The sequence below is a fragment of the Triturus cristatus genome, chromosome 3_2 (assembly GCF_964204655.1).
Source record: "Triturus cristatus chromosome 3_2, aTriCri1.1, whole genome shotgun sequence".
NCBI classification, from domain to species: domain Eukaryota; kingdom Metazoa; phylum Chordata; class Amphibia; order Caudata; family Salamandridae; genus Triturus; species Triturus cristatus.
In genome coordinates, this window is record NC_140584.1 from 889,197,071 (window position 1) to 889,221,623 (window position 24,553).

At 40.8% G+C, this 24,553-nt stretch overlaps 1 protein-coding gene across 1 annotated transcript in view; it reads left to right on the top strand.

Moving 5' to 3' along the window:
- Positions 1 to 16,668, top strand: part of LOC146858394 (transient receptor potential cation channel subfamily V member 1-like) — a 536,776-nt gene extending 520,108 nt beyond the window's left edge. The window contains 2 exon segments of the mRNA XM_085649314.1: positions 15,341 to 15,445; positions 15,448 to 16,668. Of these exon segments, the coding sequence (XP_085505440.1) occupies positions 15,341 to 15,445; positions 15,448 to 15,500 (158 nt within the window). The 3' untranslated portion in view covers positions 15,501 to 16,668.
- Positions 16,669 to 24,553: the final 7,885 nt, after the last annotated feature.

The following is a 24,553-nucleotide window of genomic DNA, read 5'->3' on the forward strand; positions in this document are numbered from 1 at the left end:
TGGGTAACCATTGTGAGAGAAGCATTTGAACCAGGCACTCTCCTTGCAGTACTCTAATCATTCAGTCAGTACCCAAGTACTCATGCACTGTGCCAGGCCTTAGCACATGGACTGCTTCAAACGCCTATACACTATGCATGCAGTCCTCTAACCACCTACACACTTGTCTTTCACAACTTCAATGCCCCAGTCAGCATACAGTCTGTGTCTCCCCTTGCACTCTTCTAGTGACCCATTCAGCACCATGTACCAATCCATTCACTGCGCTAAAACCCAAACACTTATAAATTCACCCAGGCACTCTCTTTGCAGTACTTTAATCATTCAGTCAGTATCCAAGTACTCATGGTGCGAGCCAGGCCTTACAACATGGGCTGCTTTAAACCCCTTTACAGTATGCATACAGGCTTCTAGTCACCTACACACTTGTCTTTCAGTTTTTTAATTAACTAGTCAGTATCTATATATTTGAATAAACATCCTGTCACTCATCTTTCACTCATCCAGTGACTGATTCAGTACCATGTACTATTCTCTTCACTGCGCCAAAACTGAAAATGTAAAAGTTTTACTCCTAGCAGTAGTCTAATGATTCAGTCAGTTTCCAGGTACTCATGTAGTGAACCATGCATTACCACATGAACTGCTTCAAATGTCTATGCAGTATGCATGCAGTCTTCTAACATACTATACACTTGTCTTTAACAGCTTCAATTCCTCAGTCAGTATCCATGTACTTCCAGCAAACATTCTGTCACTCCCCTTGCACTGTTCCAGTGACTTATTCAGCACCATGTAGTAATGCATTCACTGTGCCAAAACTGAAACACCTATAAATTTATCCAGGTACGCTTCTTGCAATAGTCTAATCATTCAGTCAGTACCCAAGTACTCATGCAGTGAGCCAGGCCTTAGCACATGGACTGCTTCAAACGCCTATTCACTATGCATGCAGTCCTCTAACCACCTACACACTTGTCTGTCACACCTTCAATTCCCCAGTCAGTATACATACACTCCAGCAAACACCTTATCACTCCCCTTGCACTCTTCCAGTGACTCATTCAGCACCATGTACTAATGTATTTCCTGCACCAAAAGCCAACCACTTATAAATTCACCCAGGCACTCTCCTTGCAGTACTCTAATCATTCAGTCAGTACCCAAGTACTCATGCAGTGAGTCAGGCCTTAGCACATGGAGTGCTTCAAACGCCTATTCACTATGCATCCAGTCCTCTAACCACCTACACACTTGTTTTTCACACCTTCAATTCCCCAGTCAGTATTCATGCACTTCCACGTAGTTTTGGAGTGATACAAGTGTTACTCTATGGACTGTTTCAAATGTCTATCCAGTATGCATGTAGGTCTCTAGCCACCTACACACTTGTCTTTCAAAGCTTCAAAAACCCAGATACTATTCATACAGTTCCCGCAAACACCCTGTCACTCCCCTTATACTTCTCCAGTGACTTATTCACCACAATGTACTAATGTATTTACTGCACAAAAATAAAAATACTTATAAATTCATCCTGGTACTCTCCTTGCAATACTCAAAACATTCAGTCAGTATCCAAGTACTATTGAACTGAGACAGGCCTTAACATATGGATGGATTCAAACACATGTCCACTATGCATGTAGGTCTCTAATCACCTACACACTTGTGTTTCACACCATCAATATCCATGTCAGTATTCATACACTTCTAGCAAACACCCTGTCACTCACCCAGTGTGTCTCCTTATAGTACTGTAATCATTCAGTCTGTTAGCATGTAGTCTTTTAGTTAGGTAGGCTTTAGGGCATGAACTGCTTCAAAGTAGTATGCACTTTGCATGTAGTGTCTTAACCATTGTTACAATTGTGCTTCAGGGCTATAGTTTCTTAGTCATTTTTTATATAAAATGTGTTTCTACAGTAATAGAGTAGTATACATTTGTAAGTTATTAATATACATTTTTTTGTGATTCTTTTTTACAGATACTGTTTTTCAATGTTAAAATAGAGAAATCATGCCAGAAAAAAAAAGAAAAAGAAAAGAACAGAGACAGGAGGATTACTTGAAGAAACATCCACCACAAGTATTGAATGTACAATATAATGTGGCTAAAAGGAAAAAATCTTCTGGTAAGATCACAAAGCAATTTATTAAAAATGTTTGTAGGACCAAACAGAATGTACAGAACGCTGGAACTACTGAGAATGCTTCAACTAAGAAAAAAATTCAAAATAAGAGGAAAAGCAAAAAAAAAAATGGTCAGTCAAAGGAGACAAAGTATGATAAAAGAAGGCAAAATCAGTATAAGGAATTACGCAAAAAAATATTTTACAAGAGAGTAGTGCATAATTTGCTGAAAGATGTGAAGAAATATAAAAAGAGAGCTCTATTTTATAAAACGAAGAAGCATATTGAAAACATTGTTGAAAAGGCTTTTGAAGTAAAAAGGAAACTATTCATTTTAGTATTAAACAGAATTCGATCGCTAGATAAACCAATCCATGTAATGAAGGCCAAAAGTAGGAGGAAAAGAGTAATTAATAAAAAACAATGTTGTGATGTTTTTTTGGGAGAATGGAAACACAGTTCCAGTTCAGAGCCTTTTTTTAATGAAGAGAGTTATTTACAGAGTGAAAAGTTATTGTATGCGGTTGACACCAGTGGTAGAGGTTATGAGGTTAGAGATGGTTGTCCAATTGAGAAAGAGAAAATGGTTGAAAGAAATGCAGAAGAAGTGATAGCTGATGAAGTTTTACGGAGACGTCCTAAACACATTGGGCCCGATTCACAGAACAAACTTAAGACAAAATCGTAAACTTAGTACCATTTTGGTATGCACAGAATGCACTTACTACTTCTGGTATTCACAGAATGAACTTACTCCTTTTGCGATTCACAGAATAAACTTACTACTTTTGCTATTCACAGAATGGATTTACGACTCCTAACTTTACGTCCGCACTCGGGCCGGAAATTCCGGCCCGGAGGCGGAGCTTTCGGCCCGGAGGCGGAGCTTCTGGCCCGGAGGCGGGACTTCCGGCCCGGAGGCGGGGCTTCCGTCCCGGAGGTAGAGCTTACGGCCCAGAGGTGGGGATTCCGGCCAGTGGCGGAGATCCCGCCACTGGCAGGAATCCCCACCTCCGGCCCGGAAGCTCCGCCTCCGGCCCGGAAGCCCCGCCTCCGAACCGGAAGCCCTGCCTCCGGGCCGGAAGCTCCGCCTCCGAGCCGGAAGCTCCGCCTCCGGGCCGGAATTTCCGGCCCGAGTGCGGACGTAAAGTTAGGAGTCGTAAATCCATTCTGTGAATAGCAAAAGTAGTAAGTTTATTCTGTGAATCGCAAAAGTAGTAAGTTCATTCTGTGAATACCAGAAGTAGTAAGTGGATTTTGTGAATACCAAAATGGTACTAAGTTTACGATTTTGTCTTAAGTTTGTTCTGTGAATCGGGCCCCCTGTGTACACTTGGGATTGCAGTAGTATTTGCAGTGGACGACAGGAATCTATTGGAAAAATATGTAGTTTTTTACGAGCATATACTAAAAAAAGTGTTAAACAAAAGATTAAGGTGTTGCAAGGACTAGACCCTTGCAGAGTGAGAAAAAATACTGATTTGCAAGGTCACTCTCTGGCTTGCCTTTCTAGGAAAGTTTGTCAAAGTGTTTTTCACGATTTCAGGATGCTGGCAGTACATCATACTCAAAGGCGGAAGTTAGTGAGAAGATTGTATTATGCAAAAAGTCCAGCACTAAAGTTAAATGAGTTGAACAGTGCAATTTTACGTGGGTCAGTATCAGATGTGAAGAAGGTTTGTGATGATATTGAGTTTTGTTACTTTGGTCCTCAGCAAGAGAGTGCAGAAACTGACACATTAGTAGAACAAAATGTTGAAGACAATATAGAACCCGTAATTACAAAAAAATGTGAGGATGAAATCACAACGTTTAAGGTAATTTCAGGTGAAAGGCCAAATGTTTCTTGTATTTGTTGTCGGCGAAGTCACTATAAAAATCAGACTAGGGGTGTCAATCTGTATTTAAAAAGTGAAATAGAAGATAATGATAAGTGGATGGAATTTACAACTGATTTGTTGGTAGAGGATTGTTTTGATTTGGGATCTGAGCAGCGTATTTGCAAATATTGTTATAACAAATTAGATGAGAATAAAATGCCTGCTAGAGCTGTTCATAATAATCTAGAGTTTGTTGCTATTTCGCCAGAGCTGATAGATTTAAATACTTATGAGTCTATTGTCATTCAATGTGTTCATCCGTTTCAGGCTATTGTTCGTATGGAGCCTAAAACAGGTAAATTACCTCCATCAGAGTTGCAAAGAGGATTGAAGAGTTGTGTATTTACCGTTAGATTTAAGGAAAAATATTGCAACTATTGGTGTAGACCATGCAGAAAATGAGCCACTAGTCAATGGTGTTCCTACTAAGAATAAGAAAATCTGGCAAGAGTTAGTGGATGTTAGAAAAGTGCAAAAGGCGTCATTGTATCTGTTAAAAAATAATGAGTACTATAGAAATGTGTTTGTCGGAGAAGAAGAAATAGATTTAGGAGAAGATACTGAAACATTAAGTGGACAGATAGAAAAAGTGGACATGTCCAGTTGTGAAGAAATCTATGAACATTACAGTGTACATCCACTTCATTCCAAAGAGGTGATGGGGAATACGATTGAGTTGTTTCAAATGAAAAAAGCAACAGGAAGTCCCATGAGTGTATGGGAAGAGAGCTTGGAAGCTCGTTGTTTCCCGCAGTTGTTTCCAACAGGAAAAGGTGGACGATATGATGAACGTCCTGTGCAGATTCCTGCATCTGAATATTGGACAGCAAGATTATATGCAGAAGATCCAAGATTTCGACAATGTATCCCTTATATGTTTCATCTTCTGTTTGAAAGTGACTTGTCTGGACTTTCATATGCAGTAAATCACATTTTATAAACTGGAATGCATCTTCAAAATATAACTGCAAAGGATTTTATGGATAAAGTGCATCAGAGAGATGATCATTTAGAATCTCAGTTGATTAATCTGATGGCATGTCAGCGTGGGACTAATGAATATTGGTAATGTCGACATGGAGAACTGAAATGTATGCTACGGAACTTGGGAACTCCTGTGCTGAGTATGCTTGGGATGATTTACTTGAATTTCTTCAAGAGGCAAATTCCAATATAAAAAATATTGAATACAAGACACCTGGAGAATTGTGCTCTTTGGATCCTGTCAATGTATGCAGATATTTCAATCATAGATTTGAAGCTATGATGTCTTTCATCTGCAATAAAAAGAATCCTCCTCTTGGCGAAGTTGTGGATTTCTTTTGGAGAAAGGAGTATCAAGCAAGAGGTGCTCCTCATATACATATGTTGTTATGGATCAAGGACGCCCCCAAATTTGGAACAGATTCAGATGAAACTGTATTGTCTTTCATTGAAGATTATGCTACATGTGCTGTACCCAATAGCAGAGAAGGTAAAAACTTAAAACAACAAGTCTTACGATTCCAAAGCCACAGGTGTGGAAATTACTGTCGACGAAAGTACAAGTCAAAGGATAAGTTCTATACTAAATGTCGTTTTGGATTTCCACGTCCTGTATTATCCAAAGGAAGAGTGAACAGTTTTATGTCAGCTATGCGACATTCCGAAAAATACCTACAACTTAAGAAGAAGCGAAGAATCGAAATACATAAATGACTACAATCCAGTTATTTTATCAATGTGGAACGCTTGACATGGATATTCAGTATGTTGCGGACAATTCCATTGCTGTTGCTCGATATGTAACGTCCTACATTACTAAATCAGAAAAGACTGAATTGAAAGAAATGTGGGAAGAGATTTCTCACGAGAAGACTCTAAGTAAGAAATTATACAGTTTCAGTTTGAAGATGTTATTGCATTGTGAAATTGGAGCATATGAATGTTCAGATCGGTTATCATCTGCAAGTCTATATTCCAAAAGTAGAAATATCATTTGGGTGAGTCTAGGTCTTGCAGGAATGTGAAATCGGGTACTGAAATCTGTTCAAGAAATTGAATATTTAGCAGAAAAAGAACCAGAAAGTACAGATATTTTGAAAACGAATATGTTGGACACATACTACCCAAATAGAAGTCATCATCTTGAGAACATGTGTCTCTATGAAGTGCTGCAAAACAACACTTTTAAACGGAATACTACAGAGAACATCAACGATGGAAAATATGCAGTGATTGGTTCCGAAGGATGTCTGGTGAAACAAAGGAAAGGAAATTTAATTAATCACAGGAAACTGAGTTGCGACACTGCTGGCAAAAGGAAATTTTACTATTTAGCCCTTTTGCAAATGTTCAAACCATGGCGTTCAGAACTGGAATTACTTGGAGATTTTCACAGCTATGAAGATTCATTTAATGCTTGTAAAGATAGCATACAATGCAGTGCTTTTGCAAATTATGTGAAAATGTTGAATGATGAAATTGATCAAGAAGCTACAATTGCAGCCGAGATTGCTAGAGACAGTTCTCAAGACAGTCAAAGTTCACTAGGACAACCAATTGTTGAAAATGAATCAGCAATTGCAATGAATGAGGTGGAAACAGCAATGTATCAAGCTCAAGAAGATGTAATACAGTTAGGAAACTTGGAAGAAAAACTAAATGTTGAACAGAAACAAATATATCAGCAAGTGAAAGAGCAGATTGACCATCGATTACTTCATGAAAAGAGAGGGTGCTCATGTACATCATTTCAACCTATCCGAATGTATGTGAGTGGTCAGGCTGGAACAGGAAAAAGTTTCTTAATTAAAGTAATTACAAGTTATCTGCAGAAAACAACTGAGTCGCATTTGTCTTGTGTTGTCACTGCTCCAACTGGGTTGGCAGCACATAACATTAACGGAATTACTTTACATTGTTTACTAATGCTGCCAGTAGAGCATGAGAACAAATTGGAATACCACAAGCTATCTGGAGAAGCTTGTTGTGAAGTTTCAAGAGTCCTGAAGAAAATGAAACTTCTCATTATTGATGAGGTGAGCATGGTTTCAAACTTGATGCTTGCCTTTGTGCATTTAAGAATGCAGCAAATTCTTAAAACAGAGTATGACATGTTATTTGAAGGAAAAAACGTCATAGTTTTTGGAGATCTACTGCAACTGACTCCGGTAAAAGGACAACCGGTATTTAAAACACTTGCCCATGAAGATACCAGAAAGTCTCTTGGCAGTGTTGGTAATGTGAACATTTGGAGTAAGTTTGAATACAAAGAACTGACAACAAATATGCGACAGGCAAATGATGCTGAATATGGAAGTATTCTTCAAGATATAAGAATTGGAATTCTTTCAAAACAAGGCAAACAAGCTTTGGAGAGTCGATTACTTTGCAATGTGTTTCCCAATGAAAATGCAGTTGCTGCAAAAGTGTACATGAAAATTGCTCAAAATAAATCAGTGATTTGCTTAATGCCAACACTGCGCGAGTGTACCATATTGAACGAAGAACTATTGAAACTGGAAAATGAAGAAATTGTAAAAATGAAAGCCATCGATAAAATACAGCATGAAGGAATCACTATTATTTTGACGGAAAAGTTGAAAAAAAACTGGATTGTTTAGAAAAAAAAATATCTAAAACAGCTGGTTTAGAAAAGACACTATATGCGTGTGTAAACTGTCGGGTAATTTTAAGGCGTAATTTGGATGTAGAGAAAGGTTTAGTTAATGGCGCACTGGGTAAAGTGGTGGATTTTGTTAATTATCAGAAAAAAGAAGGAATTGAATTTTTAAAAACTAAATTTGATCAGATTGAAGAAGTTAAAGAAATTGGTTGTTGTTCAGTTCGTTTTTTGCTTGTTAAAGATTTATATGTCCATAGGAAACAATTTCCATTTTCTCTGGCATATGCAGTGACTATTCATAAATCTCAAGCATTAAGTGTAGACAGTGCTTTGGTGAACATTGGATCTACCGTATTTAAAGAGGGTATGGCATATGTTGCTTTGTCGCGAGTCAGAACATTATCTGGTTTGTTTTTGATTGATTTTGATGAGACAAAGGTTACTGCAGATGCAAACTGTGTAAAAGAGTATAATAGGTTAAGAAGGGTGTATGCTCCAAATTTAGGTCAATATCCTGTATTTGAAAAGCGTGTGGTTGGTCGAAAAAGAAGGTTTGAGAATATCTGTTCTGAAGTTGTTGAGAAGGGAAAAGAACAAGATAATGTTGTGATTGCAAGTAAAAAGAAATTGGACACTGTTGAAGAGATTGTTGGTTATCAGTTTGAAAATAGTTCAGGTGTCACCTGCTATGCTAATGTAGTGGTCAATGTTGTTTTTTATCTTGAAGGTTTGCAAGAACAAATTATGCAGAATCGGCAAAAAAGATTTTGTTCTCTGTTTATGAAAAGTTGACAACAAATACAAGTAAAATACAATCTGTTTCAGATGTTCGTAATCTTTTGGATGTGTGTTCTGGTTCTACACAATTTTCACAAAATATCCAACAAGATGCTCAGGAATTTTTAATGTATATTCTTACCATTTTTGAAAATGAAGGTGTAGAAATAGAAAATATGTTTGGCCTTTCTTACAAATGGGAACATTATTGTGAAAATTGCATGCATACATGTTGCACCAATGTAGACACTGAGAGATTTCTGTATTTAACATTACCAGACTGTAAATCAGTGTCTTTCAATAAATTAGTTAAAGGTGCAAATCAAAACATGGAGTGTAGCCAATGTAAATCAGAAATGTTATCCACATTATTTTTAACAAAATACGGCAAATACATAATTTTAATGATGCAACGTTGTACAGCTGACGGAAGAAAATTGGATACTTTAATAACGCAATTTGTAGCAGCACAACTATCAATATCAGGAAGGACTTTTGTAGCAATTGCTATAATTTTCCATGATGGTCCTTCCACCATATCTGGACATTACACTGCCTATCTAAAATGTGACAAAGGCTGAACACTTTGTAATGATTCCCAGTCGGTTTTTCAAAAAACGTTTGCCTAGGGAATTACAAAATTCCTACCTAATATTTTTAAAGTCAAAGTTTTAGGAAGATAATTCATTTTCTGAGGAATTTATTATAATAATTTAATAGGACTGCCATTGGACAATTTACATAAAAAAGGTGTGCAAAAATACCATTTGGCCTCAAGGAAAGGTATATGTTTGAGTTATGGACTTTTTGGTGGTCATTGATTCGGTGAATATTTTAAAGCGGCAACATTTACAGTTTTTATAAGTTAAAGTGATAATATTTTGTTAGTCGTAAGCATTTCATATATGTGTGATTTGTATTTTCTGGTATTTTACTGAGAATAGCATGTTGGGTTTTTTTAACAATCTTTCTGATTGTTTTTTTTTGCCCGCTGTTAAGTGATGAGTACGATTGAAATCACTATTTCTAGTGAAATTCAATATATTGTGAGAACAGCACAAAAGGCAAATAAATTACTTTGTGGAAATTATGCTGTGTTGTAAAAACAGTATTATTACATGTGATAACTATTTTTTTCTTTTCTTTCACAGATCCTAATTTTAAAATAAGCAATTTACATCAATTTAGATTGGAAACAAAATCTGAAAAAAATGTATACCATTTTTTATTTCTGTTACTGTAAAGGTAAGTTTAACTAAGTATCAATATGCAGACTGGAGAGATCTGCTAGAAGCTACAAAGTTTAAACACGTTTTTAAAAACACTCTGTTTATACCTATGTAGTTTTGAAATCTGACCGTAATCGGATATCATGTGACCTGCAAAAAAAGAGATTTGAGGGATTCATAATATTTCCCATTGTACCTATTGAAGGACCGCAATCATTTCAATCATTCTTCTTTGAACATCTTTGCAGACAAAACTCTGTGCTTACCTTCTATCATTCGCAAGCAATTTTAAAAACAGAAATATGTCACTTTTTGTAACATAGATATTGCGCAAGACACTCTTTCATATTTACAAAGAGAGGAAAAGGCACTTTGTGCACTTTTTCTACTCCATGTAAATACAACCTCATCATACACACCACTTTGTGTTGAAAGGGTGTTCTATAAGTATTGTTGTGCATGATTGCAATGAATACTCATAGAACAAGACACATCTCTAGATTTATCAGAAATCATGAATCTCGATATGTGTGTGAATGCTGCACCATTCTAAAATTGGTGTAGGAAAGCACAACAAGGAGAATTGTTTTTATTTCTCCACATTTTTATATCTTCAATGCATGCTAAAATGTTCAGCATACATTGAAGGAGAAAAATGCGTTTTCTCATTGTTTTTGTGCAGGAAGGTGTGTCTTCCTGCACAAAAACAAACAGCACATGACACAGATATCCTTGCACTATGGTGCAAGGGTGCCTGTGTCACCACATGGCTGCAGTTTAAGCAGCCCTGCAGAGAGAAGCATAGATTTGCAACATATTTATGTACATATGTTGCATCCCTGTGCTTCGGAAGTACTACAGCGCACTGCAGTTAAAGAGGTTACTGTGTGCTGCTGCAGCACTTCCTCATAGTTCTGCACTTATACATTCACCATACTCTACTAATGCATTCATTCAGTCAATTACATACTACACATACATTCATCTAAACTTTCACACACTAACAAAGAAATATAGATCTTTTTGTAAACCAGGAAAGTTAGTTCTTAGAAGAACTTTTTTTTTCTTCTTTTATTTTTTTTTGTTGAGTTTTCTGAACAATTTTTTGTTGTTGTGGTTTTTCTGGAAAAAACAGAACAGGAGGAACAAAGCAATGAACTTCAGGGGAAAAAAATAACAAAAAAACTAGCAATGGTGACCTACGGCAGATCAGATCGATAGGCTGCTCCACGTAGCATAAAGTCGCATTGCATTTAACGCAGAGCACTTTAAAAAATTGGAATTGTGGACGGATGTCCAAATTTTGTGCTGAAGGATGCACTCTTGAAGTGCTCGGCTGCGGTGAGTTAGAAGGAGCAGGTGCGACTCTCATCCTTCGGCATTCCTCCCGAGCAAGATTTACCGGATGAAGGGTCCTTAGGTGTTTCATCATACTAGCTGTTCCGCATGAGTACTTTTTGTTAGGATCGCCTCGAGACAGCACTCTCTGGCAGATCTTGCACGTCACCAAGGTGGCATTGGTCTTTGTTTGCCCCTCAGGATAGGTAAAAAATTTCCACACCACAGATGAAAAACGTGGTGGGTGTGGTGGCTCTTCCAAAAAATCATCACCAGGTAACTCCAGTATGCGCCAGGGAGCTGCGTTGCAGAGAGGTGTTCAGAGGTCACGCCCCTTTTTACAGCACTCTGCAACACAGCTCCGTGGCGCTTAGTGGAGGTACCTGGTGGGCTAGGTGGCCCCTAGGGGTCCTCTGGATTGAAGAGGAATGACTTCCCCAACTTAAAACGGGCCACAGGGCGTGTTTGCACAGATATCCCCTCAGGCCCCGCCCCCTACCTTTACCACTGTGCAAACGCGCCCCGTGGCGTGTTTTAAGTTGGGGGATTAAGTCCCCTTGAATCCTGAGGTCCCCTGGCGGCCAACTAGGCCACCAGGTACCTCCAGTAAGTGCCACGGAGCTGCGTTGCAGAGAGGTGTAAAAAGGGGCGTGGCCTCATTACACCTCTCTGCAACGCAGCCCCGTGGTGCATACTGGAGGTTCCTGGTGGGCTAGTTGGCCCCCAGGGACCCCCAGTATTCAAGGGCAATTAGTTCCCCCTCTGCAAACGCGCCAGGGGGCGTGTTTACAGAGTGGTGTAAGGAGGGGGCGTGGCCTCCGGCCCGGTCCCATCGTTTTTTTGTTGTTTTTTTTTAGAAGGGGGGCTGTGTAGCCCCCCTTCTTTTTCTAATTTATTGGCCCTGGGGACCCCATCCCCCAGGGCCTGCCTCCAATTTGTTTTTTTTCAAATCGGGAAGGGGGCCGCGTGGCCCCTCACCCGTGGCCATAATTTGCCCCTGGTACCCCATCCCCCAGGGCATGGCCCTTTTAAAAAAAAATGTTTTGAATATTTTTATGGAGGGGGGCTGCGTAGCCCCTCTCCTCCGGCCACTTTAAGGCCACTTTAAGGCCCCGGGGACCCCATCTCCCGAGGACGGCTATAGATTTTTTATTTTATTTACAAATACACACTGCCTTACATCGTAAGACCACAGCAGGGAATTCAACCTTGTATGCGACTAGCAACCATCCACCAAAACTGATACAAAGCATCCCTTACGGAGAGCTCTTACGATTAAAGCAAAATAGTTCACGCTTATGTGATTTTGAAATAGCAGCCAAAGAATGTGTGCAGAGATTTGTAAAAAGAGGGTATGACTCCACGCTCCTGGAAAACACTTTAAAGAAAGTAAGAGGAATTTCCAGACAACATCTTCTTAAAGATAATCTAGAGGCCAAAAGTAAGTCAGTTAAAACACAAGAGGGCAAGTTCAGGATGGTAACCACCTATTCGGCAGAGGCCAATCATTTGAAACACATGCTCAGAAAAAATTGGCACATTTTAAAAACTGATAATGTCATAAATGAAGATATTCCAACATATCCATTGGTGACCTTTAAGAAAGCACGGTCACTGAGGGATAAATTGTTGTTGAGCCATCTTGAGAAAGAATTGCATGGTGTGGGAACCCTGAGAGGAATGCGGGGTTTTTACCCATGTGGAAAATGTAAGCCTTGTTCTAATAGCAAGAGGGTCCTCTCCTATAGCATCCCAGATGTAAAGATAAAAAGAACAATTAGAAAAATCCTAACTTTAAGACTTTCGGTATTCACAGAAGGCATTGAGGAGTCCTAAAGTTAGGACTCCTAAATTCTGTGAAATGAGTAAGTGCCTTCTGTGAATACCAAAATGAGTAAGTACCTTCTGTGAATACCAAAATGGTAGTAAGTTTAGGATTTTGTCTTAAGTCAGTTCTGTGAATCGGGCCCACGCTATATAGTGGACTGTCAGACAAAGTCTCCGAGGGGTCTAAACAGTGGGGAGGAACTAGCATCACATCTGGGTATCTGAGGGGTGATTTATGAATTTAACAGAACATAGAAATATTGGGTATACCAATTGTATTGGCTAATGAGGAGAGAGATGAGAAGACAATGAATTTTAATACATTTAGCATAAGGATTATATGTGTAATGGTTTGTGATTTATTTGTAATTTTGGAAATTAAATTTGTGGAGTAATCGCTGATTATCAAGATTTTGATAAAAGATTATGAAAATAACATGCTAGAATGATTAAAATGTGTTATATAACAATAAGGGACATAAGCCGATCCACGGCGAGATGAATTGCGAGCTAACAAGGATATGTTGCAATAGACTAACTCAGTGACTGTTAACATACCCATACAGGGTAAAAGTGACTCTGCTTAGAAATTTGGTATTAAGCGGTGTCAAAGCCGATATACGGCATGTAAATATGATGATTTACGATCATTGTTGAGCAATTTGAAAAGTTGTAATTTTACAATTTTAAAGCAATTAATAATTTGAGCATCGTATCACTGTAGACTTGTCTCCTCCACTTGAACTGTAATACAATACAAAGCAATAAGGATGGAATGTTAAATTGCACATTACAAAATGGCCATACAGCGACCATACTGGTGAAGTCCCTTTTCTCTTGTAACACATTTGATGTAAAGTCTGTATAAAACATGGCGGCCTCCAGTTGTGTCGACAAACACCGAAGAAGGCAGGACGCCGAAACGCGTTTGTTTGGTTCGGAATAAAGATCCCGAGTGAGCGTTTCCCGTGAGTGCTTATTTCTCTTTGATATTGGAGAATGAGAGCTGTGATAATTTGTGGAGGGCACCGCCACATTTAAAGCACCCGTCCGTGAGTGAATTCCTGATTAAAGGTGCAATTGGAGCGTTCATATATATATATATATATACACATATATATATATATACATACATACATACATATAATATATATATATATACATGTCGTTCCGTCCGACCCTCACTTTGGACGCTGGCGCTCTTAATGGTGCGCGTTCCTCCGGCAGGGCTATCAATACATCCAAATATTACACAAAGCAAAATAACAGATGGGCACTCACTTACAAATGCATAGAAGTTCATCCGTTATTGTTATACTTACAATTATACTTAAGTTACGGAAATATGACTCATTGTCTTAAGTTACTTAATGGAATGAGTTATAGTTTCTTCACATAACTCTAACTATAAGTACAGCTATAACTGCTGAATTTCTATGGGTTTATAGGGGTAAAGCGTAAGCCTTTCTATAATGTCCATGTAACTTTTTGCTTTTATTAGTGAGTTTCGATGTCTTTTTTTCTACTGGAGCCCAAATCCACGGAGGATCCACAGGTTAATAGTTTGTGACAAAAAGAAATATGCAATTTTGGGCTTATAAGCAACCCCATCAAGGACTTCTTTATTTGTTCTTTGGGGTCCGGAGACCTGTATCCTAAACCCTTATATGTGTTTCCCATCGTATTTTCAAACCACCCAGCTGATGCGATAAACAAAATGGCAGCTGCAACTTCTCTTTCAAGCTGCGGCCAGTCAATCAGGGCCTTCCTTTCCCCTCCAGATACTCGGACCCGCCACGGTTGGATCTGTGGAGGAACCATGCCCCTATACATACAAATTTCCTTTTCGGTTAATAGCTCGAAAACTACTGAACGGATTACACCAAATCCATAAAGCGTGCTTTCTGGAGGGAGCACTGGAGGGAGGTTCACGCGGGGGGCTAAAAATAATATATTTAAAAAAATTTACCTTTAGCTGCCTCCAGCGCCGCATTCACCGTCTCTCCTCTTCCTGGGTCCCAGCAGCCCCTGGGATAGATTGGCATGAGCGGGCTCAATGCAGCTGGTCTGAGACAGCTGGCCAAACACACATGAGCACTTAGGGAGTTGAGTGCTCGTAGCAATCCTCCTCCCCCCACCATGCTTAGGCCCCGCCCATCCCTACAGCACTGGCTAAGAGCCGGCAAATTCAAAATAAAACAATGCAAGAACATCGTTTTATTTTACATTTGTTGGCTCTGAGCCAGGCAGCGGGGGGAGGCTCCTCTGCCATTGCGGAGGAGCTGCCCCTAGGAGTGGAAAGGTTATGGTTGCAGAATAGAACTGCAGGCCGTAGTCAGGGGAAAAAGAGTTCATGAAAAATAGAGACTGCAAATGTTTAGCTTTCCATGAGAAGAACTAAAGTTCTTTTTATGTATTCTGAGTCCTGGAACTATCTGGCATCCTAAGACAACTTGTGCACATAGTTTGAAACACATCTCTTGAAATGTTTGTTTGAGATTGTTTGGGAAAATGTCTCAACATCCTGTCCTGTTTTTGCCTCTATCTAGGGAACGGACTCCGGGGTCTATCTTTACGTTCAAGAACCGAAAGATCTAAGCAGGAAGAGCAAACGCCCTTAAATTTAGTGGTAGCAACTCCATCGGACCCCAGCGCAAGGACACAAGAAGGAGATCCTGGGACAGCCTGAAAGCCGTTCAGACAGCCTGAGGAGGATGAAGCAGCCCCTTTCATCAAATTAATGTGTCCGGACTATGAAAACTTCCTGTATCGTGATGTATCTTTCCGACCAAATAGGGCCTTCACTGAAAGGTTCCTCTAGTTCCATGTGTGAATTATTATACTTAAGCCACCTCTGCTGCAGTGGTGTAACATTAGTCTCCGCAGTGCGGGAGCCCTGAGCTCCAGGGGGCCACTCCGGCACTGTGCACTGGTGGTGGACCCCTGGCCTAAGAGATCCTGACTGGGTCCAGGGGGCCCTCTGTGTACTTTTCAGGGGGTTCCCTCAAGTTGCGTTAAGCCACTGCTCTACTAAAATCCTGGTCTACTGCCACGCCCTTACGCAAGCCCTACTGTAGTAGTCAGGGCTTTAAGCGGGATAAAAAAATTGGGGAGGGGGGGGAAGACTCTAACAGGGGCTTAGGCAGAAAGATGTGACCAGAAGGCATATTTTACAAGGGGTGTGGCCAATGTAATTAAGGTAATGGCCCTAACAAATCAAGTGAACAGATTGCTTCACAGGTTGTTAAATTCAGCATGTTGCCAGAGACGCTGAAAGGTGCAAGGACACAGGTTAGCAAATTAATACAAGGCTGCTAGAAAATCCAGCCAGGGATCACAGGGGGAAAGCAGCCTTCTCTCATTTGAACATATTTAGATTCATATGCAGACTCTCTCTCATTTGAACATATTTAGATTCATATGCAGACTCTTCCACAGTGGTGCTAAATAGCGTGGAAGGAGAACTTTTACAAACAAAAGATACTGACATTAATTTCCATTGCTCATCTCCCTATTGAACTTAGCTTTGCTGATCTGATAGGGTTCTTTTGCAAATTAGGACGCTAAATATACAGCCCGAAAGGGACCTATTCCACCCTTTTTAATTACTGCCAATACTCAGACTGGCAGAACCCTCCCTTCTTAAAGTCCTGGTCGTAGTCACCTTTTTCTATATTTATTGTTTATTACACTTTATTGCGTGCTGTAGTATTGAGAGTATAGTATGTCAATAAAAATCAACAGGTAATGAAATATTATTCATGAACATTTTATTTAACATTCATGTCTTTGCACATTTAATCATACCTGCCATACAAATTCCATGTCGCTGTAAAAAGAACACACTATAAGGAATACAAAGTTTGCTTTAAAATTATATGAGGTGCTGTCCTCCATTATGTTTGGAACTCATCAAGTTAGTATCAGTGATAATGTATAATGACCCATGTACTCTTCATCACCATGTCTAAGGAAACTGTGCATGCACGCGCACCCGCACATGCGCATTTCTCATGAGAAATGCGCATGCTTGGGCGCGCACGCAGTTTCCCCAGAGACAGCGATGAAGAGGAGGAGAGCAGCCCGGGGACGCCACAGCCAAGGTAAGTGGTGTTTATTTACTTCAAAAGTAGTCTTATTTCAGTTTTAAGCAATGGTTAATAGAGGGGGTGGGAGGAGGGTGGCATAGCGGAGCTTCATGGAGTTCCACGGAGTTTGTTCTCAACTCCGTGGCCCTCTGCGTAGCTGTCAGGAACCATGTAAATTCCCTTTTCCTTCTTCCCTGTAAACGAAGTAAACCCCCAAGGAAAAGGGTGAGGTTGGTGGTGAGACCGCAGTGGGTTAGTTTTTGGAAAGACATTTAGTTTCGCGCTAGAAACACATTACAAGATGGCCGCCTTGTTTTCTCAATCTTAGCCTGCATAATAACTCCCGCGAGAATTGAGGCGTGAAGCAACGTGCGCGCACAGCGTGCTGCGCACTTCAATTTACCAGAGAAACAGTACCCAGGAATTTTCGGAGGCTCTGAGTGTCGGAGCAAGAAATAGTGTTGCGGCTATTTGTTGCCGCTTATTTTTGGGAGAGCTTGTCTCCATTCATAGTCAGAAGAAGAATTCAGCAGTTGGCGAAGAGAGAGAGTGACTAGTAATAGAGCTCCGTGCTTCACCGTTTCGGTTGAACCACAGAAGACTTGCTGAAGAACTGTCTGTTCAGAGAAGTCGGGCAGTTTGAACTTAAGTATTCTTGAGTCAGTCAACTCAACGTTCAAGTAAGCTCTTTAGTATTTATCGACTCCAGGCTGTCTTGGAGAGACTGAGTTACTTCTTCAAAAGAACACTTCCATCTTCTTTTCTGGGACTCATCCAATTCCTCCCTAGCGCTTTACCTATCCTTTCCTCCCCTATTTTTCCGCCCTTGTATTCCTTTTTGCGCGCTTCTGAATTAAAGAACAGTTACAAGTGGAGAGAGCAGTGTCAGCGTGATCTGCAGTGGAACTTCGAGGCACTACAGGACTCCGCCAGGGAATCAGACTGAATGTATATATATATATATATATATATATATATATATATATATATTAATTCTCTAGTCATACTAAGGTTATGAGGAAGTAAGCAACTTGACAAGCTTATTGTGAGAGTCTACGAACTATCTAAACAGGTGGGGGAAAATCAGAGTATGTAAATAGATAGAAATGGCACATGTAGAAGAGAACTAGTCTCAAGTTTTGTTCCCTTTTTCTCTGTTGTCCATAGGAATACCCAACTAGAGAGTGTACGCCTTTAAGATAGTACTACAAGAAGAGAAGCTAGGCTCCAGCCTTAGCGGGTAGGAAGTCCAGTGTAATATCGTATCATAGGAAGAAAGGTAGAGTAGGAGGTACTTACCCCCATTTTATCTACTCTGTGCATTAGGTCCTCTCCAACCCAGGAACAGAAGGCAATAGCAGAAGAAGGCTTCCTGAGCGAATAGGAGAACCTGCAGGACTGGAGTGTCTCTTCTCTGTCCCATTCCCCTTTCCCCCTTTCTGGTGCATTCGTGGGAATAATTCCCCTTACGGAGGTACCGGTTAGTGGGCATTGGGAGCATTCGGCCATTCTGTTCCTGTGAAGATCCGGTACTTGACAGATTGAAGTGCCCACGATTATTCTTCCCCCGAACAGAATGGCGGAAGGGTTCACATTAAAAAATTTGGGTGAAATGTTAGAAGGCATCCAACAAGAGTTAGGGGCGGTGAGAGAAGAAAATAAAAATTTAAAACAAGATATAATCGCATCCCGTCAGGAAACCATATTACTGTCACAAAAGGTAAATGGACTGACCACTGGGGGGCCTTCAGTTTCTCAATCCCCACCGATTAGCTCAGCCCCAGAATCTAACTCGAGTATGGTGACCCAGGTTATTCACTCTGTTTCTCCTCTGATTCCTTTAGCTCCTCCGGAAAGATTCAGTGGGGATCCCCAAAAGGCCTAACTTTTTCTTACACAATGTTCCCTCCATTGTATGTGTCGCTCCACACTATTTCCTGATGCTCAGTCTAGAGTAGCGTTTATTCTATCCTATTTGAGTGGGGATGCTGCAAACTGGGCCATGCCTTTAGTGTCTAGAGATGACCCCTTTTTGTACAATTTTGAGCGTTTTAAAACAGAGTTTCTAAGAATATTTGATCGAAGAAAGATCTCCCAGGCCACCGACAACGAGTTACTTGAGCTCCGCTAAGGTACTAAAGACTTGGTTACGTATCTTACCCAATTCAATAAATTAATTGTGGAGACCAATTGGCCAGAAGAAAAGAAAGCGGCATTATTTTATCGTGGACTTCGGGATGAGTTAAAAGACACTCTTGCTCAGATTCCCAATAGGCCTACTGAATTATCTGCTCTGGTGGATTTGGTGCTAGAGATTGATTTTCGTTGGGCCGAACGAAGAGGGGAAAAGAAGAAAGAATTTCGGATAAATATTCCTCGCTTTGATCGAGTTAAGTCAGATGTGGGAAGATCGAGTGGAACCTCTTCGGAAGCGGAACCAATGCAGATTGGAACTGTACGAGGTCCTTTGAGTAAAGAAGAGAAAGAACAGCGACGCATTAAGAAATTGTGCTTATATTGTGGAACTTCGGGGCATTTTGTGAAGGAGTGTCCCAAAAGACCCAAGTTTTCGGTTAAGGGAAACGCCCAAAACCATCAGTAGGCGGGGTCGTTCTGATGGCGCAAGAAGAAAAACCGATCCCCAGCCTCATCAGCTTATTAATACCCTTCAGACTTTAGCTCCTCACTTAATTTTACACATGACGATCAAATTTTGTGATCAAGAGATCCATGGAGGGGCCATCATGATAGACTCTGGAGCCACTGGCAATTTTTGCGATATAAAGTATGCTCAACGCCTGGGAATAAAAGCCCTGCCTAAAGAACGAAGTGAGTCTGTTCGAGCTGTCGATGGGACTAACCTATCTTATGGTCCCATCACTAATCATACTGAACCGTTGGAGCTAATTCAGGCCGATGGACATCGAGAAATTCTTCAATTTAATCTTATTGATGCGCCACAATTTCAACTGATTTTAGGTCTACCGTGGTTGTCGGTGCATAATCCTGCCATTAATTGGGAAGATCGAACAGTGGAAATGAACTCTGCATTCTGTGCTGCACATTGTTACCACCCTTCAGATTGGAATGCTGAACCTTCACAAGCCTCATTGCTGTCCTTCGGAGGGGAATCTATTGGAGTAATTGATTCCACCGACATTCCTGTTGAATATCAAGAATTTAGAGAAGTGTTTAGTGAACAAGAAGCAGAGAAATTACCTCCGCATCGCCCATACGACTGTACCATTGATCTAGAGCCTGGAGCAGTCCTTCCGTGTAGTAGGATTTATGTCTTGACAGAAGCAGAAAATCAATACTTAAAAGAATATTTGGATCGATACCTTGCAAATGGATTTATCCGACCTTCCCAGTCCCCCGTCTCTTCTCCTTTGTTCTTCATACCGAAGAAAGAGGGAACCTTGAGAACCTGTATAGACTATCGTGCCTTGAACCGAATCACTGTAAAGAATCGCTATCCTTTACCTTTGATTTCCGTTCTTTTGGATCAGATCAAGGATGCAAAAATCTTTACAAAATTAGATCTACGGGGAGCCTATCACCTCATCCGAATGAAAGAAGGTCACGAATGGAAGACGGCATTCCGGACAAAGTATGGGTTGTTTGAGTACCAAGTGATGCCTTTTGGCCTATGTAATGCACCTGCAGCCTTTCAGCACTTCATAAATGATATCATGGGAGATTTAATTGACAAGGTGGCAGTGGTTTATTTGGATGATATACTGATTTTCTCTCAGGACCCACAAAAACATTCAGTGCATGTCAAGATGATCCTTGATCGACTTCGCCATCATCAACTCTATGTCAAGTTGGAGAAATGTGTTTTCAGTACTCAGACTGTCGAATTTTTAGGATTTGTGCTGTTTCCTGCTGGAATTACTATGGATCCGAAGAAGGTGCAAGCAGTAATCAATTGGCCTCCCCCAAAAGATGTCAAGGAGATCCAAAGATTTCTTGGTTTTGCCAACTTCTACAGGCGTTTCATCCAAGGGTTTTCTCAAAGAATTGTTCCCATTACAAGCCTTCTCAAGAAAGGAGTGAAGTTCCACTGGTCAGAGGAAGCGGAACAAGCGTTTGAGTTTTTAAAGAAAAGCTTCACTTTGGCCCCGATTCTTTTACATGCGGACCCAGCCGAACCTTTCTATTTGGAAGCGGACGCTTCTGATCAGGCTATTGGTGGAGTGCTGTCGCAGCGTCATCCTGACACCGGTCAGTTGCAACCGGTAGCTTTTCGATCAAGAAAACTGAACCCCGCCGAGATCAATTACACTATTGCCGAGAAGGAACTATTAGCAGTAAAAGATGCTTTTGAAGACTGGAGGCACTATCTGCTGGGGGCCAGACACACGGTCACAGTGTTTTCTGATCATAAGAATTTGCAGTTTCTTAAAACAGCCAAGACGTTATCACCCCGGCAACTCCGTTGGTCTCTTTATTTTGCTGATTTTGATTTTGTAATCACATATCGTCCAGGGAACAAGAATGGCAAAGCTGATGCCTTATCGAGAATTCAAACAGAGACACAGGAACATACAGTAGATCCTCAACCAAACATTCCGGAAGCCAAGATTGTTTGTGCCATTTCTTTTGAAAACTTCCAAGAAGAAGTTCAGAAGAGTATGACCCTCGAGGAAATGTCAAAATGGATCTCTCAAGGAGAAGAAAGAAAGATATGAGATCAGTTACCTTACTATAAAGAGAGGTTGTATTTACCTACCAAGACCCTCCAAGAAAGAGCATTGCATGAATGTCATGACCAACCTTTAGCTGGTCATAAGGGTCAATTAAAGACTTTGGATCTTGCTCAACGTTATTTTTGGTGGCCTGGAATGAATTCCCACGTCAAGCAATACGTAGAAACCTGTGAACTCTGTGCTCGAGGGAAGGTTTCCAGACAAACTCCACAGGGGCTACTGCATCCCTTACCCACCCCTTCACACCCTTGGCACACGGTTACCATGGATCAGATAGTAGAGCTCCCTCTAAGTCATGGGTTCAACACCATTCTAGTGTTTGTAGATACCTTTACTAAAATGGATCATTTTGTTCCCTTATCTGGGGTTCTCTCTGCTAAGGAGATGGCCAAACAATTTAGTGAACACATAGTAAAGATGCATGGAGTTCCAAAAATAGTATTTTCTGACAGAGGTTCCCAATTTGTGTCCCATTTTTGGAAGGCGTTCATGCAAGGGTTGGGAGTAGAGGTCAGGCATTCCACTAGTTACCACCCTGAGACAGATGGGCAGACTGAGAGAGCAAATCAAGAACTGGAACAATATCTCAGATTGTTTCTGCTAGACCGTGGGGGAGAATGGTCCGAGATGCTGTGGATGGCTAAATTTGCGTTCAATAACGCTAAAAATGTGTCCACAGGATTTTCACCATTCTTTTTGAATTATGGTCGCCACCCTATTCCTTTTTTAACACACGAAAATTTAGATGTGCCTGCTGTAGGGAGTCTAATGAAGGAATTAACTCTTATTCATAAATCTGCAGAATCCAATTTAGTGAAGGCTAAAATCAGTTATAAGAAACAGGCTGCTAAACATCGGAAATTGGCACCAGTATATCGAGTGGGGGATCAAGTTTGGTTGTCATCCCGCCATCTACATTTACGAGGCAACAGGAAATTTCAACCTCGTTTTGTGGGTCCATATCCCATTGAGCAGGTCCTGAGTCCCGTCACTGTTAAGTTGAAATTACCTCCAACCTTAGGGGTTCATCCCATTTTTCATGTCTCCTTGCACAAAAAAGCTACACCTCACACACGCATCTCAAAACCCCCTGCCCCTTTGTTGATGGAAGGTCATCCAGAATATGTGGTAAAGGGAATTTTGGACTCTAAAAGAGTTAGAGGAAGACACTATTATTTGATTGATTGGAAGGGTTATGGCCCTGAGGATAGATCTTGGGAACCAGCGGAAAATGTTCATGCTCCTCAACTGTTAAGATGGTTTCATGCACAGTATTCATTAAAGCCAGGACCGATGACTCGGTCTTTGAGAGGGGGTACTGTCAGGAACCATGTAAATTCCCTTTTCCTTCTTCCCTGTTAACGAAGTAAACCCCCAAGGAAAAGGGTGAGGTTGGTGGTGAGACCGCAGTGGGTTAGTTTTTGGAAAGACATTTAGTTTCGCGCTAGAAACACATTACAAGATGGCCGCCTTGTTTTCTCAATCTTAGCCTGCATAATAACTCCCGCGTGAATTGAGGTGTGAAGCAACGTGCGCGCACAGCGTGCTGCGCACTTCAATTTACCAGAGAAACAGTACGCAGGAATTTTCTGAGGCTCCGAGTGTCGGAGCAAGAAATAGTGTCGCAGCTATTTGTTGCCGCTTATTTTTGGGAGAGCTTGTCTCCATTCATAGTCAGAAGAAGAATTCAGCAGTTGGCGAAGAGAGAGAGTGACTAGTAATAGAGCTCCGTGTTTCGCCGTTTCGGTTGAACCACAGAAGACTTGCTGAAGAACTGTCTGTTCAGAGAAGTCGGGCAGTTTGAACTTAAGTATTCTTGAGTCAGTCAACTCAACGTTCAAGTAAGCTCTTTAGTATTTATCGACTCCAGGCTGTCTTGGAGAGACTGAGTTACTTCTTCAAAAGAACACTTCCATCTTCTTTTCTGGGACTCATCCAATTCCTCCCTAGCGCTTTACCTATCCTTTCCTCCCCTATTTTTCCGCCCTTGTATTCCTTTTTGCGCGCTTCTGAATTAAAGAACAGTTACAAGTGGAGAGAGCAGTGTCAGCGTGATATCTGCAGTGGAACTTCGAGGCACTACAGGACTCCGCCAGGGAATGTATATATATATATATATATATATATATATATATATATATATATATATATATATATATATATATATATATTTAATTCTCTAGTCATACTAAGGTTATGAGGAAGTAAGCAACTTGACAAGCTTATTGTGAGAGTCTACGAACTATCTAAACAGGTGGGGGAAAATCAGAGTATGTAAATATATAGAAATGGCACATGTAGAAGAGAACTAGTCTCAAGTTTTGTTCCCTTTTTTTCTGTTGTCCATAGGAATACCCAACCAGAGAGTGTACGCCTTTAAGATAGTAGTACAAGAAGAGAAGCTAGGCTCCAGCCTTAGCGGGTAGGAAGTCCAGTGTAATATCGTATCATAGGAAGAAAGGTAGAGTAGGAGGTACTTACCCCCATTTTATCTACTCTGTGCATTAGGTCCTCTCCAACCCAGGAACAGAAGGCAATAGCAGAAGAAGGCTTCCTGAGCGAATAGGAGAACCTGCAGGACTGGAGTGTCTCTTCTCTGTCCCATTCCCCTTTCCCCCTTTCTGGTGCATTCGTGGGAATAATTCCCCTTACGGAGGTACCGGTTAGTGGGCATTGGGAGCATTCGGCCATTCTGTTCCTGTGAAGATCCGGTACTTGACAGTAGCCCCGCTACGCCCCGTACGCCCAGGGTTAGTCAATTCCAAACACCAATGTGCCATCAATATGAGCTGTGTCAGGCAAATGCTCATTGCACATTGATGACACTTTTGACTTCAGAAGTCATCATATGTCCACTACCTGAAAAATGTATTGAATGCTGTACTGAAGTAGTTTAGCTACGTATCACATGTAGCATAGAAAAGTAGCTTGGAGACATTGAAGGACAACACTTTGGAGATAG